General features: G+C 28.2%; 1 protein-coding gene across 2 annotated transcripts; it reads right to left on the reverse strand.

The window, feature by feature from the left end:
* Positions 1 to 1,880: 1,880 nt before the first annotated feature.
* LOC136986727 (polyunsaturated fatty acid 5-lipoxygenase-like) lies at positions 1,881 to 10,433 on the reverse strand. 2 transcript variants are annotated; one of them, XM_067284316.1, is made up of 15 exons: positions 9,872 to 10,433; positions 9,088 to 9,132; positions 8,124 to 8,246; positions 7,941 to 8,038; positions 7,480 to 7,612; positions 7,312 to 7,407; positions 5,810 to 5,906; positions 5,629 to 5,746; positions 5,192 to 5,284; positions 4,703 to 4,760; positions 4,470 to 4,575; positions 3,963 to 4,054; positions 3,707 to 3,883; positions 3,398 to 3,561; positions 1,881 to 2,169 (listed from the first exon to the last, which is right to left on the reverse strand). In XM_067284316.1, the coding sequence occupies exons 1-15, from the start codon at positions 10,346 to 10,348 to the stop codon at positions 2,055 to 2,057; spliced, it is 1,992 nt and encodes a 663-aa protein (XP_067140417.1). In that variant the 5' UTR covers positions 10,349 to 10,433; the 3' UTR covers positions 1,881 to 2,054. The 2 variants fall into 2 exon arrangements, with proteins under 2 accessions (XP_067140417.1, XP_067140418.1); XM_067284317.1 differs by lacking the exon at positions 9,088 to 9,132.

Consider the following 10,433-nt stretch of genomic DNA (forward strand, 5'->3'; position numbering starts at 1 on the left):
AATCATTCAAGAAAAAATACATTTCTGATCTTAAAGTGAAATGATTACTTTCTTTGAATATAACAATTTCCAAATGTTGACAAAGATAGTAACATTTAATATTTGTTATATTGGAATGATATTTATAATTAATTTTTAAGATAGATTTATTACTATATTCTAATAAATAGAAAAATTTTTTATATGAAGATTTAAAATATTAAATGAACTTATATTTTTTAAAATATTTGAATAATTTTTATTTTTGAAAGAATAAAAATTATATCATTTTCATATATGTACAAAGTATATTGAAAATATTTTGATGACTTGTTAGATGATTATTTAAATTGTCAGAAAAGTTGATAATACATTTATTCACAATGTTTGTTTGGTACAAATATTGAAAAAATTATACAAATAATTTTTACTTTTGCAATCCAAGAATTATGATAAGATTTATTTTTTTAAATATTTACAATAATACTATATACGATCATATTAATTTATAAGAATGCGTTCGATTATAGACAGTTAGACAGTATTTTACTCAATTTTTATAATTCAAAGGATTAACAAATTATAGAAGTATCAATATGTAAATTTATTTTCCTTAAATTTATATATAAATATATATTTATATATTTCAAATTGTCATCAAAATTTTATCTAAATTACTGAAATTTATGTATAAAGTCAGTTTCAAATCATTAGTTTCAATGAAAAATAATTAATCTATAAAAAAATGTATTTGGTACTTTTAATATATATATATAATATAAGATAAAAATTGAAATAATTTCTTTGAGATGATATCAAAAATTTCACACTCTTTGTTACAGATTATAAACATGTGAAAATATTTGATCATGAGAAAACTTTATTTTAATTTTTTTTTTTTAATGATTTTGTTTAAAAATTTTTTGTCTAATTTAAAAATAATTCGCTTGAGATTATTTTAAATTTATTTAATAATTAAATCTAGAAAAATGTTCTAAAAATTGTAACAGATATTATTGGGAATGACTGGTTTTATAATTTAAAAGGCATTGTATTGCAAGTTTAGAACAGCTATTTTATTCTATAAAGCTAAATTATTGGCTTTCAAATGTTGAGTAAATAAAATTGATGGTATTGATAGAAATTTGTGATTTCTCTTTATTATTCAGTATACTTTGTTAAGCCTTTCAAACCAGTCTTCCACTGATTTGTAAATAATAATTTTATAAAGATTGAAAAATCATAAATGAGAATTCGTCAAAAGTTTTTGCATTATTAATTAATGCAAATCAGTATTAAAACATGTTCAGTGCCATTTTAAATAGCGGATTTTATCGTCCACAAAATCTGCTGTCATTTTAAAATTGAAAAGAAATGAAAATACTAGTCTTAAATATTTCTCTTTGCTATAAGTTTGAACATATTTACTTTATGTTTTTGTCTAACAGAAGACAATAATGGCTTAAGATCTACATAAAATGCAATATATTGTCAAGTTGGTTAAATTTGTTTTTTATTTCTGACAGTAATTTAACATTTATATATAAGCATTCCAAAGATATTCTATCTTTATATGTTTTTTTCTTTGTACGTAATGTCACAATTTATTTAAATTTCTACTCATGTAAACTGTTACGTTTTTATGTAGTTCTTAAAAATATAATGGGTAAACAAAATTTATTTTTAAGGAGACAGGTAAAAAGCATTACTATACTATACTAAAACATTACTATAGAAAATTTGTTATCGAAAATGCAGAAATAAAAATAACTGTACATTCCATAAGTCTCTTTATTCACACTGTCTGCAATTTATTTTTTAAGGGTTTTTTTAGAAATATTTAAGATTAATAAATTATTTTTAATGTGTAATGGGGAAAGTTTTAATTTTAGTCCGAAAGATGGCACTACTTAACATCTTTATTTTTTAAATAATACATTATATATACTTATCGAATTATAACGTGAAATCAATTTAAAGTTTCCAGTTCCAGTTGAAAATATTAAAATGATTACAAGATATATGTAATTTTTATCGATGGATTAATACCGCATTTGTTTTTATTGTAGTATAATTCATGCAATAATATGATCGGGTATAACTTCGGGATTCATCCAAGTGTAAGCATATTTTCGATATTCGTTACGTTTCTTGAATGAATTTATTAAATAAGAAAGCTCTTCCAGAAATCTGAAAATGATAACAAATACATTTTAATATTATTAACATTTTTGTAAACTATTTATAAAATTTTAATTAACCGAGTCTATATTTAAAAGATACCAGTTATTTTATATAATGCTATTATGAATGTATAACATATACAAATTAGAATATCTAAATAAAGTCAAACTTCGTTTTAACGTTACCATTTATTCGCCTCTGAAATTGGCACTGAATCGAGTGTGGCGTTAAACTGAAGTAGACTACCTCAAACAATTGGAATTGTAAATAGTAATGAGGTTTGAAACCTCACGTAATTTGGCGATACAGTTTTGCATTGCAAACATTATTATGTTTAATTCATAGATACTTATTAGTGTCTATCTATGGAGAAGATCAGTTCACGAGTACTCATTGGCGTTATATCGAGATTTGAGTATAGGCCTATTATTTAAATATGCATCCAGTTACTAGTAGTGTTTTATTGAATATTTTATGCTCATTGTACTTGCGATTAATACATAAAATTATCGTAGATTAATATAAATGTGTCTAATCATAAAGTAAAATTATTGCAAAGTTCACTTCAATTTCTCATTTAAAAAAATAATAATAATAACTTTAGGTTATGAATTTAACATTGATAAAAAAAATCAAAAAGTTATAAAAAGAAATTCGAAAAAATAAAAATGCATTTAATCGGTGTTGAACCGCAACACCAGGTAAACCACAACTAATAATGTGAACTTTCCGTTAATATCATCTAGCCATAAAGTTGTGCGAGAAATTCCTGTTCGTTCTTATACCTTTAGAGTAGCGAGAATGAATAATAAAATTTCGGCATATGACGTGCTTGGTCACATGCCATAGATCGCCGCGAAACTATTTGGTAGGATAGGAAGTTTTGTATAGAAATGTTGGCCCGCGATAAGTCAACATTTTTTCAATACTTCCAGCATTCTAGATAAACTGCACATCATGATTTATACGATTTCTATATCGCCGATACAGGAGTGAAAGTTCTGTACAGAATATTTGAAGAAAGCAAAAAATAATCGAAGAATTAAGTGTTTTTTTTTTATTTGATTGGTAAAGTACAGTACGTCCCTCGTATAGGAAATGTTAAATGGGATAATGCAAATATATTTTCTAAAATATGGCGTGCAAACATTGGGAGATGATGATTGAAAATGTTGCTGATTCGGCTCGTTAACGTAATATTCGTACTCGTCTTATCAAAACATATTTTACTTACTCTTTATGTGCGGAAATATCATTTTCTTGCAAGAGGTAAACACTTTTCGAGTATCCTAAGCGACTTTTGTTATCTCCACTTAAAATTTTCACAACATTAATAATTTCCTTAATGGTGCAAACATTCGGAAGTTGTTCGACGATTTCACTTTCCGATAAAGCACTCTAAAAATTGAATACTAAACTTAGAAGAAATTTTTATTTATCACAAATGCAAACATAATGTAACTTTTAACTTAAACTTTCGCTAGAATTTTGGTTGTTGTTATTATTTTTTCTATAATTTAAGTCGAATTAAAGTATATTTTACCTTGCTTCTAGGTATAGGACCCATCAATAGTAAAGGATAATTTGGTACAAAAGCGCATTCCTCGTATTGAGGTATGTCAACAGCTGCGTGAAATATGGTACAGTTAGCGATAATACTCGTAATGGTGTCGGTGATTTGGAGCCTGCTACCGAAACCATTTTCAGTTCCGGGTACTCCCTGTTAAATTAAATTTGTTTTTATATAGGCCTAAACGCCCTTTTTCAAATAAAATAGTATGTAGTATTAAAAATTATACTTGTAGTTGACATCCTCCGTCTTTCTTTTCTCGAACGAGTTCCTTCCTCCAGTTCTGTAATTCTATATCTTGCGATATTTTCTCTGGATAATCTGCAGATAAATTTAAAATTTAAAGGCTTTTTTATAGTGTAGTTATTATCTGTACGTTCTAGATCATTAGTTAATTTATAAATTAGGTTTTCGAATAGTTTAGATGTAGAAATTAGAGCCATGCTTTACTTATAGCCTACATATTAGAGTTATGTATATACAGCCAAACCTGTGAACAACGCCCGCTGCACTGATGAGAGCATAAAAATGGTCGTTTTGGGAGGTTATTTTGTATACATTTCAAAAAGAAATGACCTCCGTTTAGAGGTGGCCGTTATTGGAGGTTCGACTGTGTGCGTGTGTGTGTATATATATGTATATTTCTGATAAACTTTTTAAAAATTTAGGCTGTATTAATTTTTGTTAATATAATACAGATTTATAGGCGTATAATCAATTAGAAAATATGATTTACCATAATGATTTTTAACTATTTTTCCTACATAATCGAAAATGCTATCGTATAAAGCCGTGGCATCGTCACGATACGGGTAATAAGGAAGCACACCAGGATCATTAACCTGAAAAATAATAATATATATATATATTAGTTTTATATAATAAAAATGAAGATAATAATTATGAACGCGTTCTTCGAGATCGTTATTATTGATTTTTTAACAAAACAAAAAATTCCAATTGACTTACGCCCCTCGATTCGATTTCCTTTGGTATGTTTATCTCCTCGAATTTCCAATTGGAAAATCTACATAGGAAACATGATATTTTCATTAAAAATATATATTTTAAAAAATGCAAAGATGAAGATAATATTAAAATAATATGTATATTATATTTATTGCTGCAAAACTTTATTAAAAGTCGAAATTAAAGTGAGCTCTGTAAAGAAAAGTGGGTTTTTTTGTATGCGGATTGAAAAACGTTCTTAGAATATTTCTATTTTTGGTTAAAAGAAGAAGAAAAAGATAAAAGGAAATACGATCTGTGTATTTCATTACATTTATATAACCCGATTTTTTATATAGTGTAATAAAATTTCCCTTTTTTAATTTGCATTTATATTTTTATTTCGATTTAAGTGTTATAAATATTTAGTGTTTGTTGTAGGAAACTTAAATCTTTATAGGACTTTGAGATAGTCGAAAGATGTATATATATTTAATTTAATTTAATCACCTTCGTGCTATTAAGTGGGAGAGGCCACGTACTCCAATAGTTGTTACCCTATCTATCCATCCTCCCATTACTAGAAGTTTTTCCAGCATTAATCTGAAACAAAGAAAGAAATTGCTTAATTATAAAAATTAAACTCGATATTGTAAACTTTTAAAATGGGCCTCCAATAATGGCACCACCTAACAACGGCCATGTGTAAACAGTATGAAAAGTAACCTCCAAACAACGGCCGTTGTTGGAAAGTTTAATTGTATATTAATTTTATAAGTTTTGTTGTTATTAATACTATTTATAGAGAATTTATTCCTAATATAAAATTATTAATAATATGTTAATTAAAAAATTAATAAATAATGTTTTAATTTAATAAAGTTATAATACATTACAATTCACGCAGAACGCATCGGTAATGAAATGTTGGAAATGATGAAGCTTACTTATTAATAGACAAAAGGTATTTAAAATGCGGTGCCATCAACTTGTAAATGGGGTGGGAAGGTGAAAGATTGCGATTAATAGAAATCCATAAAGATTCCATCAGAAGATGGGTCCTACCTGAAAAAATAATTTCAAAGATCATCGATAAAGTAGCGTTAATAACGAGAAAATGATTCTTACCTATACTGAGACAAGCTCTATGATAGAGAGCATCGGCATTGTTGAAGTACATCTTGGCCAAAAGCCAGGTATAAGGCGGGTCGGAGGGAAAGAAAACCTGTAATGGTTCAATTTAAGTCACCCCAATTAAACCGAACCATCTTATCTTCCAACAATTTTCATTACACCCCGTCATTTAAGTAAATTACAAGTGTTGTAATCATATCAGAATAGTTGTTGTCAAACTATTTGCTAAAGAGCTTCAAACTGGATCAAGACATCCACAATAATTATTATTCTCTAGTCGAATGTAGGAAGATCTTTAGCGCAACACCTGTTGCTCGTCTTTTATAATATTTAAGAATAGAGCACGATTTAAAGATGGTGCAGATGAGCCTCGCGTGACGCAAGTATTTACGAGAACCGGAAATCTATTAAAACTGATAGAGTGTTTACAGTTTTAAATGTATTTCGCTTATAAATAATTTAAAATATGCATTTTGAATACTTTACATTAAATTATAATTGAATGAGAGTTTCTAAATTTATTCGCAGGAAGCATTAAATGTTAAATGAAGATTATTATTAAATGGAATTAAGCTGGTTAAAAGATTAATTAATAAATTTTCGCGTTAAAGACTTTTATGTTAATATTACAAGTTTTGTGCATTAGATATACATTTTTCACAAGTTTTAAAATATATAAACTGCTGATATTTCACGAAAATATCCCTGCATTAAGAATGAATGGGTCCATTTGAATAAAGCATTTTACGCAGAAAATACGTTCGGCTTACTTTATTGGCTTTAAATTTTCTATTTTAAATGTTTTTCTCGCCATTCCAACGCATCTATAATTAAGTTATGCATTTCGAAAAACGAAATAGAAAATTATATTACTATTTTATCGTAGGATAAAGTCTAAATTTTCTTGACACGCGAATGTGTAATACAATTTTGAAAACTCGATAATACGTTAATTGGGTTCCTCGAAATACTAAAACTACATTTTCTGTCAGCGTCTCCTTTATAACTAATACACAGTTTCGTTTATATTTATTAATTAAAATATGTTAAGAGTTGATCTATCGTTAATTATTTACCAATCAGATTTCCGGTAAAAATCTCACAATTAAAGTAATTAGTAAAGTTCGAAGTAAGGAGGAGAAAATCCCTAAGAGGTTTGTATCGATGATATGATGTAAATTTAAAAACAAAAGTATTGTACGATTGTCAAATAGTTGAAAAGTTTTGATGGCAATACAATTGTGTTTAAGACTTAATTCGAGTGCGGCTCCACCTCAATTAACCCATTTGGATTATATATAATTCCTTAATATAATATATCTAAACCCCAGACAAGTTAGTCCTTTAAACTGACAGAAATACTCCACCCCGAGGGAGAACAGAGTAAGGTTGGTAAGACGCAGAGTAATCCCTTTCAATCATCATCTGTGTTATACAATGGCAGTTTAACCTTTTTTAAATAGTTGGATTAATCGAAGTATTAAAGTAAAACTTACGGGATTGTCTACGGTTCTATCTTGAAATAACTGTATAGCTATGGGCCGAATTTCACCGTCGTGATTCACATAAAACAGAGCAATGGGCGCGCAAACCTATAAATAAATAAAAACCGAAACGTAAATACTAAGAACGAGTGCGATCGTTCATTTAAGCAATGCGATTACCAATTTGTCATCTTTGCAGGGTAAGTTTTTCATGATTTTATAATCGATTATAAAAATTCTTTTATTTTCTAATGCCTCCCGAAGACTTAAATCTTCCAAAAATGGCTCCAGTTCTTTGTCATCCGCTGCGAAGCTGGAATCGAAACAATTTATCTCAGGTGTAATCAAAATTCAAAATTTGTAAAATCGTATATTAAAAAAGGATATTATCGTCATTAATTTTGTTTAAAACGCGTTGTGCCTACTTAAAATAAAAATTAAAAATATTTTTAAAAAGTAATTTTTTCTTTTATTCTAAACAAATTTCTTTTTTTCCCTTGCAAATTAAGTACGCCAACGATCCTCGGCCGGTTGTTTTCACATCTTGTGATAGAGGAATGGTAATTTAATTAAATTTAATGACATTTAATTATATTATTTAATTACACGCTTATTGTATTTATTAATATTGTATTACTTACTTTTCTGGTAATTCTCTACAAAGTTTTATACTAACTGGATTTATTCCTTGAAGACGTTGCATGGCAAACCAAGTGTCATCATCCCATCGATTAACACACTTTTTAAGTTTACCAAAAAATAAATAAAATAGACATTTAAAAAACTAAATTTTAAGTTTTTTTTCCATAAAAGTGAAAAATTACCGATGGTTCTAAGTAATTTTTTCTGAGAAAAGATTTAATTTCTTCGATTGTCTGCCATTTTCCTGACGTCATTTCCAGCATGTTGTATAATTTTTCCTTTTTTAAATCAGGATCTAGTTTCCACTTAAAAAATAGAAGAAAATAAGTTATTTCGAAAGGTTATAAAATTAAGCAATTTATATTTGGAAAATAATTTATTAGTAAATAGATTGATATAATGTTGCCATGTTTTTTTACATTTGAATTTAAACGCGAACGGTTTTATTGGTGGATTCTACAAGAGAAGCGCCGAACGAATGTCACCGGAAATGCGTCATAAAGCAGTCTAGACACCCTAAATTCAAACGTACGCATCAGCATAGCAATAAGGGAATTTGCGAGAAAGAAAAATTGCCGGTTTCAATACATATAAATATGACTTTTATCGCCTACTCGCTAGCAATGTTTAATAATTGGAGAAAAATCAAATTTTGCGATATAGACTAGTCATGGCGCTGTGTAATCTATGCGTTAAGTAGTACGGCCGTGTTGTGCACTCACCTTGATGAGTCTGCAATAAAAAAGGTGTAGTTTCAACCAACAGCCATTCAAAATGTAAATTTGGTAATCTATTTATATAAATTTAGGTTATTTACATTAATGTATACGGTACTTTATTTTATTTATTTATTACTGTACCATACTTTCTTACTATGGCTTAAAAATGATTAAACAAGCAATTTTTTAGGAGTTTTCTTCGGTTTCAAAATGATAAAATATTAAATCTGTAAATCGTTAGCTTCTACGATTACTAACAAAAACATCTCTAGCTATTTTAAAAAATTAAATATTATCTCTCTATATTTATATATTATATATATATATATTTTTAAGATAAGTAGCTTAAGTAGTATATAGGCCTATATATATAAAGTAAATAAATGAAAAAGAAAGTTAAAGAGAAAGTAGAGATAAAAATGTTTACCTGGAAAAGGTATCTGAAATCTTCTTGTTCGGGTAATGTTTTAATCTGGAAGAAAATATCTTAAAAATTTGAGATCATAGAATTGGCAAGCGTAAATCTAATGGCATAAAGAAATATATCTTGGAAGAGTTTGCTTTTATCGAAAAAAGAATCTTTTTGTATCTTTGTCTAACAAAAACGGTGTTGTACCTCTACAGATGCTGGACAATTTATTTCTGAATCATGTTTTTCTTGACAGATGGATTGGGATACGTGGACCAATATCCCCTTCCACTAAATTCTTCTGTTCTCACGTCTGATATGTTTTTCTTGCTACACACATCAAATCTTCACTTTAGCAAACTAGAGTCTGGCTTCTTTGATTTAAGATAAAATCGAACGAACGAACCTTCTGACTAATTCGATTGGATGTTTTACCAAAGTTTTTGTTTATATTGTTTAGTTTATTGTATTAAGTCGAAAGAGTTGCTCGTTTTGTAAAAGATTTTAGCCAACTTGAGAGATTCGAGCGTATCTTAAAGCTTTGTTTAAGTTATACAATTAATTAAGGAAGTTTGAAATGATAAACATTTTCGTCACGAAATTTAGTAAACTGAATAATTAGCGTGCTTAATATTGCACGAACGCATTTCAAAATGCGACTGGCTTTATTAAACACGTACAAAGAGATGCTAGTTTATATTTAAAGTTGATCACGTGTTAAATTCAATTTTAAACAGGTGTTGGAAGTTTACAATGCAATACGGGAGTTTACTACAACGGATATAGCTGTTATATTATTTACCTGTAATGGTCCACCTTCTATATGTTCCGTGTATTCGTACAATTTCCTCTTGTCGTCGAGTTCTTCATTTCTCTGCGTTAATGACAGCTCGTATTGGGGAAGACAACAGTCGTTTTCTCGAAAGTAATATCTGCGCTGTGACGATATCCAGCGGTGCAAAGGGAACCAGAACTTTTTCTCGTTTTTCTTCTCCACCGTTAAATATTCCAGGTACAAAATGTCTTCCAACCCGTAAGAATTTCTCCAAATTTCTATTTTCTCGACATTATCGAAATTGAGTGGACAAGATACGTGAAGGATACAGATTTGATTTTCGCTTTTAAACGATGCGTTTAACTTGATGGCGTCCGTTTTAAATCCCCGTTCGTCGTACAGAATTAACCATATAATTGTATCGCTTCCGACGTTGTTTCTTCTATCCGCTGTCTTAATTTCAATTATATAATCGGATTTTAAATTGGATATCGAGTTTCCCATTTTACTTATTCTTTCTTTTTCTTTTCTTAATTTTTAATTTGCTCGGTGGTTTGATGATTTTTTTCCCCTTCTCTAAGAATGAGCA

Source organism: Centruroides vittatus, unplaced genomic scaffold (assembly GCF_030686945.1).
Source record: "Centruroides vittatus isolate TY-2023 unplaced genomic scaffold, ASM3068694v2 scaffold_1167, whole genome shotgun sequence".
Classification (NCBI taxonomy): Eukaryota; Metazoa; Arthropoda; class Arachnida; order Scorpiones; family Buthidae; genus Centruroides; species Centruroides vittatus.

Bases quoted from the DNA above. Each gene is read 5' to 3' on its own strand.
- LOC136986727 (XM_067284316.1), bottom strand. From the start codon at position 10,348: ATGGGAAACTCGATATCCAATTTAAAATCCGATTATATAATTGAAATT. The intron at 8,247-9,087 runs GTAAACATTTTT...CTATTTTTTAAG, and splicing joins ATTTCAGATACCTTTTCCAG to TGGAAACTAGATCCTGATTT. The intron at 4,761-5,191 runs GTGATTAAATTA...TTTCCTATGTAG, and splicing joins TCCCACTTAATAGCACGAAG to ATTTTCCAATTGGAAATTCG.